At 35.8% G+C, this 23,238-nt stretch overlaps 1 protein-coding gene across 5 annotated transcripts in view; it reads left to right on the top strand.

Annotated features, from left to right (window-relative positions):
- The window catches only part of LOC107509307 (coiled-coil domain-containing protein 170), a 32,535-nt gene extending 18,043 nt beyond the window's left edge, over positions 1-14,492 (top strand). For 3 of the 5 annotated variants that reach the window (XM_036217766.1, XM_036217764.1, XM_036217765.1), the window contains 6 exons: positions 3,197-3,332; positions 5,160-5,279; positions 6,303-6,506; positions 9,389-9,616; positions 10,438-10,656; positions 12,684-14,492. In XM_036217766.1, coding sequence (XP_036073659.1) covers positions 3,197-3,332; positions 5,160-5,279; positions 6,303-6,506; positions 9,389-9,616; positions 10,438-10,656; positions 12,684-12,848 — 1,072 coding nt within the window. In that variant the 3' untranslated portion in view covers positions 12,849-14,492. Of the gene's footprint in view, positions 1-3,196; positions 3,333-5,159; positions 5,280-6,302; positions 6,507-9,388; positions 9,617-10,437 lie in introns of all 5 variants that reach the window. The other 2 variants (XM_036217768.1, XM_036217767.1) reach the window with 2 other exon arrangements.
- The last annotated feature ends 8,746 nt before the right edge of the window (positions 14,493-23,238 follow it).

Raw genomic sequence — 23,238 nt, 5'->3', positions numbered from 1 at the left:
TTTACTTCTTCCTCTCTAGTCTGGATGCTTTTAATTTATTTTTATTGCCTAATTGCCTAGGTTCAAACCTTCCATACAATGTTGAATGTAAATGGTGAGAAACAGACATCCTTGTTTTGTTCTTGATCTTAGGGGTAAAGCTTTCAGTCTTTCACCATTAAGAGTGATGTTAGCTATGAGTCTTTCGTAGATGTTCTTTATCAGGTTGAGGAAATTGCCTTCTATTTTTACTTAGTTGAGCGTTTTTATCATGAAAGTGCATTAGATTTTTGTCAAATGCTTTTTCTTCATCTATGGGGATGATTGTTATTCTTAGACTTGTGGTTACTTAGTTGGTATATATAGAGAGGAGATATTCAATCATGTGCCCTTGGTTGATATTGGTAATATTTAGGAAACCCACACAATATGAAAAGCCATTGTATCCAGATATGAATACTGGTGTTAACTGTTTGTATTCTATATTGGTTAGCATATATTGGCTCACCTAATAGGTTGAAGTTTCTTCTGGGTCTTGCATTTCTCAAATCACTTTAAAAAAGAAAATATGAAGAAGCTCAAAACTAAGTAAAGAAATAAACCTCTACTCAGACTGAGAAATTAGTTAAAATCTAAGGCCACGAGGGAGAGTGGAATTTCTTTTTTTTGGTTTGCAGTGTCTGAAAAAAGAAAACTGACAAAGATGAAGTGAAGAACTGATTAAAAATAATTCATTATCCAAGTAAATATCTTCTCTGTGGTAAGGCATCACCTGAAGTTGGTCTCTAGTTTGACCTCTAAACAGCTGACCAATCATTGCAAACCCTTCAACACGATTTTGAATATCGGCGCAGAGTGAGTCACTCTGGACTTTTTCCTTTTGTTTTGTCCTTGGTGCCAACAGGAAAGGTGGCTGTATGGCATACCATACATTTCCTCACCGCTTCCCCCCACCCCCGCCCCCGCCCCCGCCCCATCAATTCGTTAGTGCCAAAGGGGAAAAGAAGTACTAGAAGCAGCTCTTAGGGAGTGAACTCTGGAGCAGACTCTGATAAGAGGATTGTTCTTAGGCCGTATCTGGTTTCCAGCACTGTTAGCTGTTTTCTCTTTGCAGTTAGTACAGTTAGGAGCAAAAGGCCCAACACTTTTTCCTTTTATTCTATCGGTTACTGAAAGAAGTATTCTAAATTATGATTATTTATAATAATTATATTTTTATATTAATTAACTATATTAATCAATTACGATTGCAGATTTGTATCTCACTTTTACTTCTGTCTACTTTTGCTTTATATATTTTGAAACTATTTGCATTCTTATTTAGAATTTTTATCTCTGTTGCATTTTCACTTTTGTTATTATGAAATATCTTTTATCTTTCATATACTTCTTGCGTTGAAGTCTACTTTGGTATTAACTTAGCTACAAAATTATACTGTTCTCATGGTATGTTATTTTCCATTTTTTCATTTGCATGTTTGTGTGTCCTTATATTTAAAATCTGCATCTTGCATAATGCTTAGCATTAGTTGTATTTTTAACCCAATCTGATACTCTTGTCTTAATTGTTGGATTTAAGTCTACCACATTGTTATTTATTGTTTGTTTTTCCCATCTGTTCTCTGTTCCTTTTATTACTCCTTTCCCATTTTCTTTTGGATTAATCTAGTTTTTTATTATTCTATTTGTCTCCTCTCTTATCTTTCAAACTGTCATTTAGTTTTTACTAGAGTTTATGATTATAAAATGTGTATTTATTATTCTATTTTAGATTTATACTTTAATGATATCCCAAAATAGAAACTGTATAACCGTTTAACTTTATTTAGCCATCTCATGCTCTTTGCTATTGTTATGACATATTTTATCTTTTCAAATTTTGCAAATCTCATAATATATTATTATTGTTTTTGTTAACTGTCAGTATAAATTTCTATTTACCCACACACCTACCCTTTCTGGTGCATTTCATTCCTTCCTACAATTCTGTGCAGTCACCAGGGATCATTTTCGTTCATCTTGAGAAACTGCCTGTACTATTTCTTATAATGCAGTTCTTATGACAATTTTTCCATTTTTTTTCCTTCTGAAACTATTTCATTTTCATTTTTTGAAGGATTTTTTACTGCCTACAGAATTCTGGGATGTCAGTAATTTTTCTTTCATCACTCAAAGACACTATCTTCTACAGTGTCTGTTGAAAACTCAGTCATCAGTCTTTTTGTAACTTTGAAAGTAATGTGTGCTTTTTATCTGACTGCTTTTAATTGTTAGCTGTTTGACTATAATGTATCTGGTGTGGCTTTCTTAGTATATATCCTGCTCAGGATTTGCAAAACTTACTGAATCTGTCAACTGATGTCTTTCATCAGGTTTGGAAAATTCTTGGGAATTGTTTTTTCAAATATTGTTTCTGTACTATTCTGTCTCTACACTCATTCTAAGGCTACAATTACAGGTATGTTAGATTTGTTGTTGACTGTGTCCTACATGGCTCTAATACAATTTTTTGAATTAATTTTTTTTCTTTAGATAATACGGATAATTATATTTACATATCTTTCAGATAATTTCTTTTGACCTAACTCAAATTCATTAATTCTGTAGGGTACAGTTCTTAGACAGAAAAGGGCATAAAAATCATGGAAGATGGACTGAAATTTTAACCTAGCTACAGGGTAGAAAATACTGCCAATTCCTAGCAATTGGTCATCAAAATGAGAACCAAATAATTAGCTATTTGTATACTTGATAATAAGTCAAGTTTTTACATATGGTATTCTCTATTGCTGTATCATTATTTCTAGTTCATTTTTTCCTCATCAAATCCCAGTAGAAGAGCCCATTCCAATGTCATTAAAATAGGGGTACTTGTGCTTCTGTGGAACCTCCTGATCATCACACTATTACTAGCAGTGGCAGGCAAATATTCATACTCAAATTTCCCACTGAAAAGGATGATTTCATAATTGCCCTCCCCCAGGGTAACTACCTACAAGACTTAACCCTGAATTGTTTTTCTCTTCATTTCTCTGCCATTTTTAGTCTCTCCCTAGAAATAGTTGGGTAACTGCACAGCTCTTTTCATAAGAAATACATTTTTACTTGATATACATATTTAATAGGTTTTAAATGGGGAATATTTTCATCATTTTTAATTGAAGTTTTAAAATTGAGTTGGTTTCACAATATTGTTACCTACCGATATCTTACACAGAGTACATCTGATTGAAAGAGAAAAGGCAGAGCGAAAAGCAGACCTTTTGGAGAAAAAGTTAGCAGGTGCTAATGGATTCACCCCTTATATGAAAATGAAAGGACAAGAAGATCCCTTGGATAATTTCATGATGAGGGTGAGAATAAATTTAAATTGATTTTTGAAGAAACAGGATTTTTACCCTGGTGTTACTTCAGGAGATAATAGGCAAATGTTGAGTGGTTTGTTGACCCTCTTTTGGAGGGTCAAAGGCAGCAGCAGTACCTCATGGTTGACTGGAAGCCTTTCTGAGGTAATGAGAGATCTACAAAGAGGATCTGAAGTTCTGAAAAAAATTTTTTTTGATAAAAAGAAAAAAGATTAGAAAGAGCTGGGAGGAGAAGAGGTGCTTGGAAAGTAAAATATTGAAGTTTTTAATTTCTGATATGGGTTTTTTCCCACTGCTAATAAAATCTGCGTTTTTGGATCTGGGTGTAAGGGTTGAAGAGAGGTGTAGGTAAAAGTTATTTGAGACTGAGGCAAGGAATTGCAAAGCTAAATTGCTTGGATCATCTATATTAGACATTGAAATTGAGAATTACAGCCTAAGTTGGGTTTAGAAGGAGGAAATGAACCTGGACACGAGTAGATAGCAATTTATAGGATTAGTAGAAGATTTAATAGAAGAGTGTTGGAGGAGAATGGGAGACAGACAATCATCAAAGAATTGAAAGTATTTTGAAATCGTTAGATTATAACAGTTTATTATGTAGTCTGAATATAAAACAAGGTCCATCGTGATCCAATTAATGTGAGGGGTTCCATTTTTAAAACTTCAGGACTGCTTTCAAAATATTTTAAAGTAATTTCAATTTTTAATTGCCTCTCTCAATTCACTATAACATTTCTCTCTTTTTTTCACTTTTTCTGACCGATCTGCCATATCTCTAAAAACTCTCCCAAACTAGAGTCCTTGCCACTTTGACCTTTTCTTCCATTACTCTTATTCTAGGCTTTTAGTGATACAAACACATCATTACTTCAACAATTCTAGCTCTCCCCTTATTTCCCAGTTTTGTATGACAAAAAGCCCAGAAACTAAACTTGTTTACTCAGCTCCCAGAGTTTAACATGGCAAGAAGCTGGAAAGAAAGCTAAGATTTATAAAGGTAGAATCTTCTTGCACGAGGTGGGGGGAAAGAGAATTACAAGCAGTATCTTTTATTTTTTTCCTATTTACAATGGAAGCAGGTTAATTACAGGAGTATAAGGGAAAGGTTGGGGGAAAGAAACATGACTTCTTTCCTTCATACTTTTACATTCTCAAAGTTGTTAAGTTATATTCTATAACCATAACTAAGTTTTTATGAAAATATCGATTTCTCTGCTAACTTTTCATTTAATTATCTTAGCATTTTTTGATGATCCTTCCTTAAATCAGTTATTTTATGAGATGTAAATTTCTGTTTTTTATTTTCTAGTATTCCTTCTACATTTATTAGCTCAAAATTTTCTGTAAAGAGTTTAACCTCATAAACTGGAGCTATTTAGTTAGCTGTTTCTCTTAGCTAAATTTTCTATGTTCTCAAAACAATTTCTCTATACCACTATTTCAATACTTTTTGATGTTCTAGTTTGTAATTTTGAGTATGCCCTTGCTTCTCTTATGACTCTTATAACTTTTTTTTTTTTGAGGGTCTCTTTCCTGAAGTTTTATATTATGACTGACTGTGTTTATATTTCAAAAGAAGGGAAATAGTAAGTTTAACAAATGTATTGGCATATCCAGGATAAAGGTGAAGCTATCCTGGCCAAGAACTTTGAGAGAGACAACTTTTTTCACTGTGAAGGACCAAAAGATGGGCAGAAAATTTGGGATAAAAGTCAACAAGATTTAAGCCATAAGGAAAAACAAAAATATGAGTTAGACAGACCTCCATATTCATTTGGCTGGGAAACTAAAACTGCACAATCTCACTATCAGAAATTCCTCGGTCAGTTGGCTATTCTTCTGAGCAACAGCGTTGTCCCCATACCAGCCACGGAGGAAGCTGTGAAAGAGAGGATTCAGGAAATTGGTGCAAATGAGCAATCCTGGAAGTCTGTAAGTGCACTGAAGGACAAGTTATTCTTTCAAATTTGTTTCTTTTAAGATGTGGATTTTGATATAGCCGATTTAGTACACTCTATGGCTCTAAATTTAATTTCGATTTTGTTTTTATTACTGCAGTAATAAAAGGATATCCATTCTTACAGCAGAGGTAGCATAGTGTGTGTGTTGGGAGCAGTGAGCTTCTGTACAAATTCCAGCTCTGTCATTGCCAGCTGTGTGCTCTCCGGCAGGTTGTTTAAACTCTGTGTGCCTGTTTTCTTTGTAAAATTCGGGGTGAGGAGGTGGCGGGGTAAGGGAGGATTTAGGAGGGTGTAGTTCCTATCTCAGAGTAGCTTTAAGGATTAAATGGGTTAATACATGATAAATGTGTAGTACAGTTCAGTGTAAGCTCAAGGAATGCTAGCTAAAAATAGTGGTATGGTGAAGATAGCAATTCCATCATGACCAAAAAGTTTAGTCAGTACAGTAAAATAAATGATCAATCAGTTATTCAGTTTTTTCTTTTTTCTTTTTTTACCTCTACAGCATCTGGTCTTCCTAGGTGGTCTCCCATCCAAGTACTAATCAGGCCTGACCCCGCTTAGCTTATTTGTTTGAATTTACTTGTCAAATCTATCAAAACATTGAACCAGCAGGTTTAAGTGGATATATCACCTTGTTGTGTTCAGATCATTTTAGCAAAATGTTATGCTTCTTCACCCTATAATTGAAATGAAAGATGAGTATTTCTTAAATTCAATGTGTTAGGAAAACCTCCACACGGTAGTCTGTTTACTGTAAAGTTACGAAATTTTTTTACACTCTATTTTCTTAAAATTCATTATACAATTTTCTCAATACTAAAATGTCTTATATTTACATATCGAAACTTTCCATTTTTTTTTTTTTTGGAAACCGGCATCTATTCAGCAACTTAAGGTTGCTACAATGTCAATATAGAACTTGCACATTATTGAAATTAAATAGAAACCATGGACCATCAATAAGTTTTACCTATTTTTTTTTCCCCTACAGAGAACTGAAGGCCTTCAGCAGGAAATTCAGATGCTCACTAAGCAACTAGATCAGCTGCATCATCACCATGAAGAAGCTGCTGCTCAAGAATCATCCCAAACTGAAGAAAAATATAGAGAACAAAGGAGACCCTTGAAACGTCTAGAAGGAAAAATTGCTATTAATGACTTTGTTCAAGGGAGATTAGATTCAGACAGGAATAAAGTAAGAATTTCCTGAAGTGTAAGGCATTTCTTTGACAATTAAAATGATCATATTTTATTATCTACTGTTTAAAGCTATTAATACTATTTATACTTACTATTGGAGAAGGGAGGAAAATTTGCTACAAATCCTTAAACCTTATAATTTTATCAAAAAACCTCTCCTCACTCCCTCTCTCCCATTCCTCATTGTACGCATATTTAATATGTATCATGAGGGCATTTATTAATATATTTCTTAATGTACTTTAAAAATAGCATAAGAAGAATAGGAGCTCAAAGAATTGGCTCTCTAAAAGTGGAATTTCAGGCACTATGTCAGCTAGATGTGGTGGGTATTGGGAAGGGGCCTATGGTGATATTTCTCAATAATTACTATATAGATTCTTACCTTCTGCTTCTCTGAGTCTATTAGGAAAAAATCAATTAAAAGTGGGAATAGAAATAGGTAGGATGCAATATAATTTATTTTCAGGAGATTTTTATTCTAAGGTATATATTTATTTTACTACTTCTTCATAGAATTTCTTGTTGTACTCATATGTTATACTATTTCTATAGTTGCTATGGCACAAAGTGTAATCTCACTCACTCACCACTCATTCATTTAGTCTCATTCATTCATTCATTTATTCATCCAATATGTATTGAAAACTCAGTTTAAAAACTTGCAATATTTAATGAAGTATCAGCAATGTCTTCCACAGAGCCCAAAGACAAATCTAGCTTCTACTCCTGCTCTTGAATGTGAATGATGACGATACATTTCCATGCAAAGTTTTTTAAAATTCTATTTTAAAATTTAAGAACATACAAATAACATATGCTTTCCATAACCCTTGAAATCATGTTAAAAGGTTTGAAGAAAACAATAGTAATCTTCTCCAACCCTCTTTTACCTCAGTAACCAATACATATGTATGTATCTTCTACAACTATTGCCAGAGTTATGTAAGTATACAAGTATGTATATGTAGGTGGTGGTATTTTTACAAAACTGGTACTATACTAGTCAAAATACTCTTCTTACTTAGTAAAAAAGTAAGTACCTCATAGTCCTTCCTTAAATGAAAAAATATAGATTTAACTTATTCCTTTAAAAGCTGCATAGTATTCTATTGTGTGTATATGACTTCTTTATTTGACCAATTCCCTACTGATGGAATATCAATTTTTTTCCACTTTTCTTATGCCACTACAAATAATGCTACAATAAATATGTTTATACATACATTTTTCCACACTGGTACTTTCTCCCCCATAGGATTGAGTTCTAAATGTGGAATTACAGTATCACAGTATATGATTATTTAAAATTTTAATAGCTATTGCCAGAATACTGCCTTCTAAAAGCAGAAGGAATTCACCTTCCAAACAGCAATATATGTGTGCCTGTTTCCTCTTCACGTCCTAGCCAGCATTGTATGTGATCATTATTTTAGAGTGTGTGTGTGGGATGCTGAGGTGGGGAGAGAGAGATGGGTTAAAATGGGTTAAATTTTTTCTTTTCTTTTCTTTTCTTTTTTTTTTTACATTCACCTGATTACTAGTAAGGGTGAGCATCTTTTTTTTTTTTTTTTTTTTTTAAATACTGTTAACCATTAGATTCCTTTGCCTACTCACTACTTACAATTTGGACCTAAGATGCAGAAAGTTGAGTTAATTAAACTCCATGTATAATCATAACATATTATTTTGGAACATGGAAGTTCCCTCTCATTTATTTATTCCGTTTTAGCCTCTTTCCCATCCCCTCCCCCAAAGGAAATCAATCTAATGTATTTAATGTGTATCTTTTTGTTTATATATGTTCTTTTAAGTGTGATATTTTGTGCATACATTTTAAATGTGCATAAATGGTATTGTGTTTAAAATATTCTATTACTCAGCATTATATATTTTTTTAAATTAAAATTATTGGGGTAACATTGGTTAATAATATTATATAACTTTCAGGTGTACAATATTATAATTTGACATCTGTATATTCTATTGTGTGCTCACCACCCAAACTCTAATTTCCTTCCGTTAGCATATACTTGACCCCTTTTACCCTCTTTGCCCTCTCTCTACCCCCTTTCCATTCTGGTAAGCATTATATTTTTAATATCCACTTAATATTGTTATTTGTTTATCTAGTTCATGGCTTCTGTCTACTGCATGGAGTTCTAAAGTGTATATACGTGACATGTTTTGCCTGTCCACTCCTCTACTGCTCAAAATCCCAGTTACCTCATCTTTCTGCCACCACAAACAACATCTCTAGGAGCAAGCCTGTACGACTCCCCTTATGAACCTGTGAGAGAATTTCTTAGGGATGTTTACTCCAGATAGGAATTGGTGGCTCATAGGATATGCACACTGATTTTTTTCTGGTAGTAACTTCATAAAGTACAGAAGAATAGAAAGAATACAATTAAAATCACCAGTAATTTTACTACTTTGAGATAACCAGTGTTATTTCTTTCTGATTTTTTTCCATGCATATTTTTATATAGTTGAGATAGGCAGTTTTTCTTCATGATTCTTTAACTAGATCATTTTTGCTTAGTAAAAATTTTTGAAAACTTTATTTCTAGGGAATATATAATATAATATGAACTTTAATTATTTAACATTTGCATTTTTATTTTTTCATGTTATGAATAATATAAAGAATATTTAATTGTACCCTTGTTAGCATTGAGCCATCGCTTTTATTTATTGTCATATTTTATTTTCTCAAGTATTTTAATGATGCATATTTATGGTGAAAAAATATTTTACTTATGTAAGTATTGTTAAGTCTGCAATTTATCAGACCAGAGTAGATCTGATATGCCAGTGTAGAACTCCATCTTAAAATACAGCTTCTTTATTTTGACACTGTTGATTTCTTCGAAGGAAAACTCCAAGACTGAGAATTCCCAGATCGAAGAGCACAGCAAGATGTTCAAAAAGCTAGAGAAAGACAACAAGCAACAAACATTATTGAAGATTAAGCAGAATTTGCAGATTGCTACAACTCAGAGATTAGAGGAGGAAATTCAGAAACTTCAGAAACAGCTTAGTGATTTGAAATTGTCAAACAAAAATATGAAAATTCAACTGACAAGAGTAAATGTCCTTAAAGTAAGTAAAGGCTTTCAAAAATTCACTTAAGCTTTGTTTTGGCCTGTTACAATTTTTTCTTTTTAGCCTGTTACTATTTTAGCTGCATGCTTCTCATTGAACTTTAGAAAATTGACATTAAAATTATTTTACACACATATAAAAGAATATATAATATTAAAGCATATATAACGATAAAGTTTGATGCCTGTAAATCTACCACTAATCTTTAAAAAAAGACTATTATCAATCCCGTGGAAGCCCCCATGTATTCTTCTCTCTACTCCTCGAAGGTAACTTCTAGATCCCTTGCTTTTTCTTTTAGTCTTACTTTTGTCTGTCTTATTGGAGTAATAGTTAAGTTTTAGTCATTTTGGGGGGCTCCTCTTTGGATCTCCTCTATTTCAAGCTTCAGTTGTAGTATTTCAAACATACATTTTATGTCTTAAAGCACAGGTACACTAAATACTTATTGATAAACTTTTTTTTTTTGCCAGTTTATCAGCAATATTCTTACTTGAGAGCCAGTTATTTTCTCTCTTTATTTAATTAGCACAGACAGTAAGACTTTTGAGGACATGGAACACTACTTGTTAAACCTCTTTAAACGCCAAGGGCCTAGTTTATAAGAGTGTTCAGTTACTATTATTGATGAGTGTGATGGTGTAGAAATGTCCTCTTAATTCATAAATTATGGACTTTTCTTTCTTTCTCATGTATCTACCTCTTTAAAAAAAGGAATAGAAGCATGAGTTATCATGCATCATGCCTGCCTATTATTTAGAAGAGATCTAATCATAGTCATCTTCCTTTCTCCCAACCTTAACCTTATACCCTCATAGGACAAAACCATTCAGAAGCTCAGGCAATCTTTTACTAAAGTAGAAGCAATGAAAGAGAAGGCAGCTCCAAAAACAGATAACTGGAAAACTACATTAAACTCAGCCAAGCAAGAGGCAAGATGGGACAAAGACAAGGCCCATCAGATGTTAGACACTGTCACTCCTGAGCCCTGCACAACAAAGAGCACGCTTGAAGAAGTATCAGGACGACAACAAGAGGTTATTATTATTATTATTATTATTAATCACCATTATTATAGTAGGATTCTTTAAATTGAAGTGATAAACACCCACCTCGACTTAGATACCACCAAAAAGGGAATTTATTGGGTTATGGAGTCAAAACAACCAGAACTCTGGGAGGGCAGAGATACACCTGGGCCCCAGGATGAGCACCTGGAAACTTATAAGGCCTTTCTTACCATCTTTTCTTGGCATCTCTCTCTGTGTTAGCTTGTCTATCTGACTGACAGCCACAGAGTTTTATAGTTTCTGCGACAAGAGGGAATCTCAAGAAAGGGTCTTTGTAAGACCAGCTTAGGTCAAACGCCCATGGCGAGGGATACATGATTATCTTAGGTTTGTGTACACATCCGTTGACTCACCAAAGACAAGGAAGGTAGGGATATGAGAGAATGGAAGTTCGGGAGAAACCATATGTTTTGGGTAGGGTCACTCTAGGACAATAGGGTAGTGGTTCTAAACTGGCTTAGATTTTCACTATATTTATTTATAAAGCAGATACTTTAAGAGGATTCTTAAAAGCCTGATAATTTGGGGCTATTGTGGGATTATATGTCACACTACCATATAGTAGTTGCTTAAGAAATATGTAACTTTAACCAACTACTTTAAGAGAATCTTAAGACCTAAAGCCATGATGTTATCATTTTTTTAACTTCTGCATATTCACTTTCTTGATTGTTTTTCTTCTTCTCCTCAGTATCCTTTATTATAGTTTCAGTCAGACCTCTTCTCTTTGGGCACTCTGTAGTTTACAATTTATTTCTGAGATGATTTTGTCTTATTCTTGCCTGAGTTCGATCATCACATCTTTATTCATAAGGCATCTTAGACATCCTTTTTGTCCATTTCTATTCTGAATTATTACATTTAGAAAGGTGGGGGTTCGCCCCCCACACACACCAATGTCTGTAAATCCTTGTCTGATGAGTATTTAATTCATTCGGGTGTCGTATCAAACATGTTTCTGCTGCTTTATAGCTGTCTTTTGGGGTAAATGTTTTCATCATCTGAACATCTTCTTTAAGTAATTTTGTATGGATATTATTTGCCCCTTATCTATTCACTTTAAAGTCACTTTAATTGCCCTGCCCTCTCAATTTTAGGTGTTTCTACTTCAGTTAGGGGGCAGGGTTTACGTAACTCAATGTGTTTCTTAACTCAATACCACCCTCTTCTGTTGGCAGTGAGTGGTTTCTAAAATTTGTTAGATCAAGCCTTTTATTTTGGGGGTGGGGGCTTATGTGATGTCTGATTCTTCAATACTTGTATATATAAATCCTTTAACTTCCACTGTTTGCTTTTTTTCTTTTCCTTTATCACCAAGCCTCCAAGGAATATCTCACCTTTCTTCCAAGAACTTCCCTCCCTCTCGGAGACCTTTTCCTTAAAACTGCCATTTCTGGTCTCATGGGCTTCCAGGCCCCTTTCTTTTCTTTCACCACTTGCCAGTGTTCTGATCCACCAGGTCTCAGACCTGTTCTTAGTATTTCCCCATTTAGCATTTCTGGGACACCTGTGGAAAACAGCTGCATCCTCCAGTGTGGGCTCTTCTGCTTGTTTAGGATATTTATTTCCCTACTTATATGCAAACCGAAGTCTATAGTATTCTCTAGTTATGCTTTCTGCATGATTTATGAATGTTTTTACCTGCTTTCCTTGTTGATTGCTATAGTTTTTAAAGGATGGGTGGAGAGAGATGTATTTAAGGACTACTAACAGCAAATAGGAAGTTCAAAAAGTAATTACCTTACAGATGAAAAACAAGCAGCAATAAAATTAGGTTTAGTCTATAAAAGTCTAAAAATAAAAAAATCTCAAAATGAAAAAAAAATTTTAAATAAAGACCAGTTTTCTAGCTTAAAAATACTATTGAATATAGGATGTTACATTTTATAAAGAAATGTTTAGTAAGACTAACGTTCTAATACCAGTTTTATTATACACAATAAGTAAGTAACAAAAACTAATGACATCTTGAATTTTGTGGTGGTTCTTTGTAGCATGTCGACTTTCGAGAAACTATATTGAATATGTTGGGATTTAACATGAAAACAGCAGACAAGGAAATTATCACTCACCTAAGGCTTATTATCCAAGATTATGAAGCATCTAACAAATCAAAGATTGCTTCTGATTGTGAGACTAGACAGGATAACTACTTTTAAAATTTCTGCCTTCTTATTGCTGCCAACAAGAATTCAGTAGATATGGACATTTCCTCCAGCATCTTGAATATGGCTACATTATGAATAAAATACATTGGAAAATTTTTACTTGAATCTGTTCTCTCCTTTGGTGCTTGGCATTTACTTTTCTTTGGCCTAATCTTGTTTCATAGATTTATTTATGTTCTAGTCTGGACTGGTACTTATAATATATAATATTAAATTATATTTATTTTTAACTGTATTTTAAACAGGATATTAATCAGAACTTGTGTTGAAATATTTACATCAATATTTAACAGCCTGTTTCTAGAATGAACAACTTATTGTGTATACCCCCTTCCAAATCCAGGTAAAGTTGTATTCCACAATTTGAATCTATCTTATCTATTTGATTAACTGGGAGTGTGAAAATCAAATATGAAATGTTGAAGGGTAGGACAGTCATTAAGAATTCTTTAAAATGTGTAATAGACATATTGTTTTTTATTTTCTTAGTATCTAATAGTGTCTGCAAGTGTTTTCCAAATGGTAGGCCAATTTCTAAATTGATGGGCTCCTTCTTCAATAGTATAATTTCTAATTTATTTCATTTAAAATAGAAAACTCTTCTTTCAAGACTAAAATCCAGTTTTAGATTTATCCAAGATGTCCTCTGTAGGTCAGAATCTGGACAGGCCAGTGGAAATTCAATGCCTCGCATGGTGATTTAAAAGGATCTTCTGTGGGGCTTCATTTTAGAGGGATCTTCAGGGTGGAAGGAGTCTTGTCATAGTGGACCCTACAGACTAAGTGCTTTTGAAGAAAATTATCTTGAGTACTCATTCAAGGAAAAAATGAGAATCACTCACTCTGTAAACGATCATAGCCATGTTTTTCAAACTGGCACTAAGGCACTCTGGTGTTTTGCAGGGATCTTGGCATGTCATGGAGTAGTTCAAATTTTAAAGGGAAACAGTGTACTTGACATCTGTCAGGAAAATACTCCAATTAGCTCCAAGTAGTTTATAGTTTAAATATTGGATAACTCTTTCTCCTTTGTGATGGAAACTGCCCAGGGCTTCTCAGGATATGTACATTTGTTGCCAAGTGGGGCCCAGCAGTTGGTGGTATCACTACCAAGGAATCCCAGGATCCCTGGGTGCTATGTGAAAAGTTCACTTACCGTTCCTCTCAAGAATATTCCTGAACTGGCAAAAGAGGAAAGGTAGGGACACCCTAACCAGAGCCTCCACCTGTAGCTTGACCCACTCAAGCTGTAAGAACCACCTTCTTGTTCAGGATTCCTCCAGGGTTGGCTGCCTGCTGCATCCTCAGCACAAGGAGCTGAAGGACTGCACTATTCCAGGAGCCAGGTAGATTGTTCTTCCTTTCCCAAAGCTCCTCTTCTCTGAGGAACATAGTTATTGTAATAACTATTGTGTCATATGAGTACTAGATTTATCGGGGTGATCACTTTGTAAGTTATATAAATGTCTAATCACTATGTTGTACACCTGAAACTAATATAATATTGTATGTCGACTGTAATGGAAAAGTAAAAAAAAAATTATTAAAGAGAAAAAAGATGCATCAGAATCACTTAATGAACTTAAATTTTCTAGGTCTATCCAGAGATTACGGTTCAGTTAGTGTGATGTGGGAATGAAGTATCGATATTTTTTCAAAGCTCTCTAAGTGTATAAATTAATAAAATTACTTTGGAAAACAGTTTTGCAGTGTATTAGTTTCCTGTTGCTTCTGTAACCAATTATCACAAACTTTGCGGCTGAAACAATAAATATTTCTATATTTTGGAGGTCTTAACAGGTGTTGGCAGGGCTAAATGTTCCTTCTGGAGATGGCAGAATCCATTTCCTTGACATTTCCAACTTCTAGAAGATACCCACATGAATGCTTGATTCATTGCCTTTTTCTTCCATCTTAAAAGCCAAGGACATCAGGCCTGCCTGGTTTTCCTCATGCTACCATTTCTCTGGTTCTTCTCATGCCTCCCACTTCCTTTTAAGGACCCCCTGTGAGTATAGTAGGTCCACCTGGACAATCCAGAATAATCTCCTTTTAAGGTCAGCTGATTAGCAACTTTAATTCTCTTTTGCCATGTAGTCTAATATGTTCACAGGTTCCAGGGATCAGGACGCAGGCATTTCACAGGAGCCATTATTCTGCCTACCACAGTTCCTGTCTACTAAAATTGAACACATGCATGCCTTAGGAACCTGCAAATCCACTCCTTGAAATGGTGAAAGATCTGGCAGATAAACCTAACAAAATGTGTATATGTATTCTACTAACTAAAACATATTTACAGTTATTCACAGCAGCATTGTTCACAATCGCCTCAAACTGGAAACTACCCAAGTAACCAAAAGTATGACGACCACATCCACTAGTTAAGTATTCAGATCTCCTACAGGTTTGGGACAGGGAGAAGTCAACTAAAATGCTGGATTTTCTCGGGGGCCAAACCATAAAGTGATTCTAGGTCCACGACTGGGGAGATGGCAAATAGAGAGCTTGAGTTTGAAGAGAAATAAATTTGGGGGGCACCATTTAGCATGTGCGACTAATGGTGAAAAAAAAAAAAAAAACAAGCTGTCAAGAGACTTTAGTTCTTGTTGAATATCGATCATTAAGCAGCCTTTTAACCTTTGGTCGAATTCTGGGTTGAACACGAATTATATCTCAAAATTGGAGAGGAAACTGTAGTTTGGTATTCTGACTTCTGATTCAACTGGGGTCCCAGGCACCCCCAACTACCCTGGCAGAAACATTTTCAGGTCAGATTAATGGGGACTTGTTGTCTGCCACAAGACAGGAACCAGCAGGTTCACCACTTGGCATTTCCTACCCAGAGACCATTTCCTCTGCTGCAAGGCGCCTGTCTTCGGGAGTGAAAGGCTGAGATCAGCCTCCTTCCTCCCCGACTACTCCATTCAGCCCTTCGCCTACGAGTGCCCCCTTCGGCAAGAGAGGGACCATTGGGACATGACAAGTTTGCAGCTGCTCATACAAAGACGAACTTCCAGTACAGGATTCCCATTCAAGATTTGACTGTGGAAGCAGCCAAACTGGAGACAATACTCCTTCCAAAGCCGCAGGGTACGGCCTAGCTCACGTGCTTACGACTGTTCAGCGAGTGCACGTACTGCACATGCGCACCTCCACGTAACTGCGCGTGCGCGGCCCTGCGCAGGAGGCGAAGGGGGAGGCTCTCAAGTGGGGCGTCGCTATGCGACTTTACAGGCATAAGAGGGCGGAGCAGACGGGGCGTGTCTTGATGATGACCCGTGGTAATGACTGGCTTTTGGAAAAAGCCGTTTCAGATAGCGCCTTCGTGTGGGGCGGGTAAACCCCTGAAGAGAGGGTCGGGCCTCGAATCCAGACGGGTCACGGCAGAGGGGGAGGGGCGGTCTCGCGGGAGAACGGTTGCGCGGGAACAGGAGCGGGGTTCATTTCTGGGATCCACCCGGGTCATGGGAGACAAGTTGTCAGGAGCTTGAGGTTGCAGAGCTTCCCCGGGGGAATTCTGGCGAGGCTCCCGTGCGGGTAGCTCAGTGCGGCGCCAGGCTGGCCTGTAGGGTTTAAGGCAGTGGAGTGGCGGCGGCTTTTGGTGTTCTCACCCGCCCGCGACGTGAGACTGGTGTTGGGGCCCCCGCCCCAATGCTGAGTCGGAGGGTCTGGATAGCACCTGTTACTTTTAAAATCTTCACAGGTGACTGATGCTAGGCCAAGGAGGAAGCCCAGCCTCCTGTTTTAGTACGCGCCGCTCTGGAGCGCCTCAGTGTCCGGGGTAACCCTGCGATTGGCCAGTGCAGAGAAGGTTGTCAACTTTGCAAGACTAGATTTTGTCAGGTTCCCACGCAGATCTGGGATTGAAGAACTGACGTGGGCCTAACGTAAATCAAATGCCAAGTGACCAACAAGAGCAGACACTGCCTTCCTATAGGCGCCCACTCTAGAGAATAATGAGATTGGGAGTTTGCTTAGGAAGTAGGACGGGAGGCGCAGAGCAGCTGGGATGCTTGTGACGACTGGTTCTGCAAGCGTCCAAGCGGATGAGTTTGCTTTCTCTGTTGGAGAAACCTGACTGCGTTCTTACTGCACTCAGAATACCAGCAGTCATGTCAATATAGTTCTAATATATTCAGGACCCTTTGAACTTGACCAAATATCTGGGTTTTTTTAAATAATTCATTTCTTAGGGGGTCTGGTTGATGACAGAGTCATATATTGAACTCGATTCGTTAGCAGTATTATTGAGATACAATTTACATACCATAAAATTCACCCATTTTAAGTTTACAATTCATGACATTTAGCATATTTACACAGTTATTCAACCGTCACCGTAATGGAATTAGAAGCTCTTTGGAGATTTTTTTTTCCTCCCTTGGGAATTGCCTTTATCATTTTCAAAGTTTGTGCAAGTAGATATTTCCGAAACACAACAACATAAGCACCTCTGAAAATGTACACTCAAAATGCATACCTGAGAAGGTGAAATTAAGAGAATTGAAGCAAAATTTCCTTAGAAGTTGCAGGCGGTGAAACTTGTCATGTAATGCCAAATATAGATATTGACCATTTCAATTGTCTTGTTTTCTGAGGAATATGATATAAGCCCTATTTTATAGATGAGTTATGACTTTGAAGGATAAGTTGCCGAAAGCTGTATAACTGTGCCTGAGCTATGACCCAGCCCTGGATCTTTTATCTCTCAATTTATTGCCTTAGCCACCTCAATAGCTTGGTTTTCAATTATATCTTTCTATGACCTGTGCAATTCATTCATTGAACAAATAATTGTTGAGTGGCCACTATGCTAATAACAACAAAAAACTTTAGGTGCTGGAGACACTAGTGATCCAGCAAAGTTCCTACCCTCGGCTAATATGGTGAGATGATAAAGCAATATACACTTTAATTTTAGATTTTGAGACACGCTGTTTTGTTTTGTTTTTTAACAGGCAAACTAAGAGAGGATAGGGAATGCTGGTGGAAGGCAGGATCTGACTTAAGAAGAAACATCAATTAAGAGAGGATGTTTGGGTGTGAAAGAAAAAGACAACAAGGATTTGGTTTGAGGAAATGGAAAGGTGGCATTGTCATTTACCAACTTGAAATAAGGTAACACTATGGAAGGACCAGGTTTTGGGGGCAAGATCACTCAGCTTGTTAGATGTTTTTAGATGCTCTTAGACATCCAAGTGGAGATATGGTATTTAAGTCCATGAGATTGGAGGTAATCCAGCCAAGGGAAGGGGTGTAGATAGATAGAGGACCAAGGACTGATCCCTAGAACATTTCAAAGTTTAGAATTCAAAATGAGAAGGAAACAGGAGGGAAGATGGAAGAGGAGAATCCAGTGTGTTATGAGGAAAACCAGGAGAGCCTGCAGCCTTAGAAGACAATTGAAGAAAGTGTTTTGTGGAAGAAGGGGTAACCAATTATTTTAGATGTTACAGATTGATCAAATAAAATGAAAGTGGAAGAAGGCCTACTTGTAAGAGAACAGAAGTGTTTAAAATCTTTTGATAAAAATGTTTTACTGGTAGTTACTACAGAAACAGTCTTCTCCTTTCTGAGTACATTTTTACAAACTTTTTGAAGGACAGTTTGGTGTTATCTAAAAATTAAATGTGTGCTTCCTTTAACCAACTAATATCACTTGTGGGAGTTTATCCTACAGAAATATTTATACATGTACACAAAGATATAGGTGTAAAGGTGTTTATCACAGCACCGTGTACAATCTTAACAGAAGTACAAATTTTGAACAGGGTGGATGTCATTGTTAAAGGAAAGATTAAATGTGTCCCCCTAAAATTCATATGTTGAAGCCATAACCCCCAATGTGAGGTTATTCGGAAGTGAGGCTTTTGGAGTAAGATTCTGACACGAATTCTGATGTGTAAGTTTTTTCCTTACACTAAGCAATTCTTGAACATGAGCTGGGTATCCAGTGGTTCAGCTCAACTCTGATACTGTGTACCTAGAGATAACATCAGATTCCATAGGTTAAGGGCTCAGCCCTACAAGACTGCCCCCACTTTAGATCCAATCACCAATCCAGGTTGTTACCTGTGCTTCTGACTGAATATACCTTAGACGTTCCTATGTCCCCCTCCTTGAGTTAATTTGCTGAAGTCTCTCACAGAACTCAGGAAAACAGTTTACTCACTAGATTATGGTTTATTACAAAGGATATTAAAGGCTATGAGTCAACAGGCAGAGGATTCCGTCCCCATGGCCAGTGGAGTTTGGGGACCAGTATGATGGCGGACATGATTGATTTCTGGTTTGCCAACCTGGAATCTCTCTGACTCATCCTTTTGGGTTTTTTTGGCGGCTACAATACAAAGGAATTTAATCACTGCCCATTGATTATTAATTCAACCTCCAAGCCCTACTGTCTCTCTGGAGGTCGGGGATGGGACTGAAAGTTCCAATCCACTAATCACATGTTTAGTTCTCTTGGCAACCAATCTTTTATGTGGTACAAAAGTCACCTTTATTACTCTCATTACTTAGGGCATTCCAAGGGTTTTTGTGCCAGAAACCTGACTGAGAAGACCAATATCATAGAGAAGTAATTGGGCTTTGATGAAGTTCATGAGGGTGGGATCCTTATGATAAGATTAGTGCCCTGCAAGAATAGGAAGAGAGACCTAAGCTCTTGTCTTTCTGCCATGTGAGGACATTGCATGTGAGTTAGTGTTCACCAGGAACCAAATCAACTAGTACCTTGATCTTAGACTTACCAGCCTCCAGAACTGTAAGAAATAAATGTTTGTTGTTTAAACCACCCAATCCATGATAGTTTGTTATAGCAACTTTAGCTGACTAAAGACAGTTTTGTCAAATAATTAAGTCAGGTTATCTAATAGAATGTATAATATAACTTTATTTATCTTAATATATCCATAGAAGACCTATCTAATCACACTATCAAAAGTTACTCCTTCATTACCTTCCCTGATCGCTGTTAATTATCCCATTCCGTCTGCAGCACTTATCACCATCTAATAATATTAATTTTTATATGTGTTTACTGTTTTTCTTGTCATAGTAGAACATAAGCTTTATAAGATTTTTGCCTCTCTTGTTTATCTTTGTATCCCCAGTGCCATCATAGTTAATTTTTTAAAAACATTATTTGGGAAAAAATCCAAACAGTATTCTTGTGGTGGTGTTAAAGTAAGACCACAAATTCTTTGATATTCTTTCCTTTGAAGGGTGGTGGCTAATTCCCCTCTTCTTGAGTGTGGGCTGGACTCAGTGATTAGATTCTAATGAGTAGAATATGGTGCAAGTGGAGGAATGTCAATAGATCATAAAAGACATGTTTTTCTCCCTGCTACCTCTCTTGGATCTTTCATTTGGATAAACCAACTGCCTTGTCATGTGGACAATGAAACAGTACTATGGAGAGACCCATATGGCAATAAACTGAGGCCTACTCTCAATAGCCAGGGAGGAACTGAGGCCTCCTGCCAATAATCATGTGAGTAAGCCACCTTAGAAGAAATTTTTTTTAACCATGGTCAAGCATTCAGACGACTACATCTCCAGGTGATGGCTTGACAGCAATGTCGCAGGAAACTGAATCAGATTACTCAAGTAAGCTACTCGTGGATTCTTGCTAAATGATACATATTTATCATTTTAAGCTACTAAATTTTGGGGTAATATCTAGGCAGCAATAAATAACTAATATAATTCTTTATAAATATTGCATTTCATTGTTTTAGTTAATAATTATTGCTATTATTCCAGAGAAAATCACTAAATTTCTCCTTGCCTTAGTTTTGTCAGATATAAAATAGTTGAATAGTCATTCTCAGTTCTGTTTTCACATTAGAATTACCTGTGCAGCTTTAAAAGTATGTATGCCTACACTCCACCCTAGATCCATTAAGATCAATCAGAGCTCAGAGTCAGGCCAAGGCATGTGTATTTTTAGTCTTTTTGAAATTCTAATATGCAGACTGAGTTAAGAACTTCTAGATGATCATTGAGCTTTCTTCTTATTGATTCTGTTAAGACTAATACATAATTGGGACATACTTTCACTGCCGTAAAACCATTTCTCTGTAATTTGAATCCCAGTTTTCCAAATAATATTTCACTTTAGAAATAGAAAATGGAATTCACATTTCCACTTCTTTTTAGAAGGGGTAAATATTGTACTGAAGAATAAAATTTTGACTTATTTAAAGAATTTCACAGAAGAATTATCCAAAATATCATTTTCATATTTGCTGGAGTTTTTACTTTTGGTGAGATCATTTTCTTAATGCTTTTCCAGCGCTTGATGAAATCCAGTTTTTGTTTTTATTTTATTAATCAGGAAAGTAAACAGCTGCAAATATTATTGGATTATTAAAAAAATTCTACAGTCTACTTTTTTCGAACCTTTATGATGTGTTTACCTAGCAACATTTGCTTCTTATTCTTTTCCTTTTTTTTTTTTTTCTTCAGCAGCTTCTCTGGTGTGCAAGCATTCTACCACGCTGCAGGCATTTGTTTTAGAGACGACAATTCTCTTCTTGGATTACTTTGGATTTGGATTTACCTTGGATTTAACTTTTCTCTTCTACCCGATATGGTAAAAACTGGTGGATTTTGCTTTCTATGTGATGAAACATAGCAACTTCTAATTCGAAGTTTTGATAATTTCTATGAGCATGTAAAAAATACAAGGAGAGGTCACATACATATTGAGTGAGTCTTTATATTCATAAACATCATTATCCCTTTATTTAGATCTTTGATTTCTTTTATCCAAGTTTGTTTTTCTTATATAGATCTTGTACATATTTTAATAGATTTATACCTAAGTATTTCACTTTGGTGCTATTTTAAGTGGTATTGTGTTTCTAATTTCAATTTCCAATTACCTATTACTGGATGTAGGAAAGCAATTGATATTTGTATAGTAAGCTTGTATCCTGCAATCTTACTCTAATTACTCATTAATTTCAGCAGTTTTTTTTTTAGTGTGTGATTCTTTACAATTCTTTACATAGACAATTACATCCTCTGTGAACAAAGACAGTTTTATTTCTTCCTTTCCAATTTGTATTCATTTTATTTTCTTTTTTGCTTTATTGCGCTAGCTAGATCTTTCAGCTGTAGTGGCTGAAAAAAATGATCCTTAGTGGAAATTACTGTTTGACTATTGCTATGGGAACATAGGCCTTTGATTATAGGAACATAACATTCTAAACAAGCTTTCTGCTTCTGTAACCCCTCTTACGCACCTGACTTGTGAGTTGACAGGTGGTGAGTAGAAGAAAAAAAGACCTTTGTGTTTAGACAGAATGAAGAATGGGATTTTGGACTTAAAAACCCTGTACCTCTACATTTTTGGGCTGCTTAATTTGGGGTCTGCGTACCCCTGGCAGACCCAGCTGGCTGAATAAAGAGTGTGTTTCCTATAACTCCCCAAGTTCTGGTGGTCCGTGCGTCTTTTGGGGGCTGGCAGCTACAACACAGCACTGTGCTGAATAAGGATGATGAGCACAGACATCTTCCAAATCTTAGGGGGAAAGCATTCAGTTTTTCACCATTAAATATAATGTTAGACGTATACTTTCTCAAGTTGAGAACGTTCCCCTATATTCCTATTTTTCTGAGCTTTTATCATGAGTGAATATTGAATTGTTAGATATTTTTCTGTGTTTATTGATAGGTTCATATAATTTTTCTTTCCTCGCCTGTTGATATAGTGGGTTACACTGATTTTTGATTGTTGAAATAGCCTTCATCCCTGGAATTAACCCTGCTTGGTATATAATTATTTGGTCATGGTATATAATTATTTTACATATTGGTAAATTTGACTTGCTAATATTTTGAAAGATTTTTGTGTATATTCATGAGTATATTGGTTTGTAGTTTTTTCGTATGTTATTTATTTTATTTTATTTAGTACTACTAGCTTCATAAAATGAATTGGGTCAAATCATTGTGTTATACACAACCTAAAACAATGATATATGCCAGTTATATTTCAATTTTAAAAAGTAGATTAAAAATATGTTAAAAATGAATTGGGGAGTATTTCCTCCTTTTCTGTTTTTTGAAGATATTGTGTAGAATTGGTGTTAACTCTTCTTTAACTATTTGCTACACTTCTCCAGTGAAGTCACCTAGACCTGGAGGTTTCTTGGGGGTGTGGAGGTGGTTAAATTATAAATTCAGTTCCCTTAATAGTTATAAAGCAATTAAGATTATTGAATGAACTATGGCAGTTTATGCTTTTCGAAGAATTGATCCCTTTCATCTAAGTTGCCAAGTTTGTATGTGTGGAGTTGTTTGTAATTGCTATTGTCTGAATGTTTGTGTCTCCCTCCTCTCAATTTATATGTTGAAGTCCTAGTGC

This window comes from Rousettus aegyptiacus, unplaced genomic scaffold (genome assembly GCF_014176215.1).
Source record: "Rousettus aegyptiacus isolate mRouAeg1 unplaced genomic scaffold, mRouAeg1.p scaffold_m13_p_3, whole genome shotgun sequence".
Taxonomy (NCBI): Eukaryota; Metazoa; Chordata; class Mammalia; order Chiroptera; family Pteropodidae; genus Rousettus; species Rousettus aegyptiacus.
This window is presented reverse-complemented; position numbering and strand designations above follow the sequence as displayed.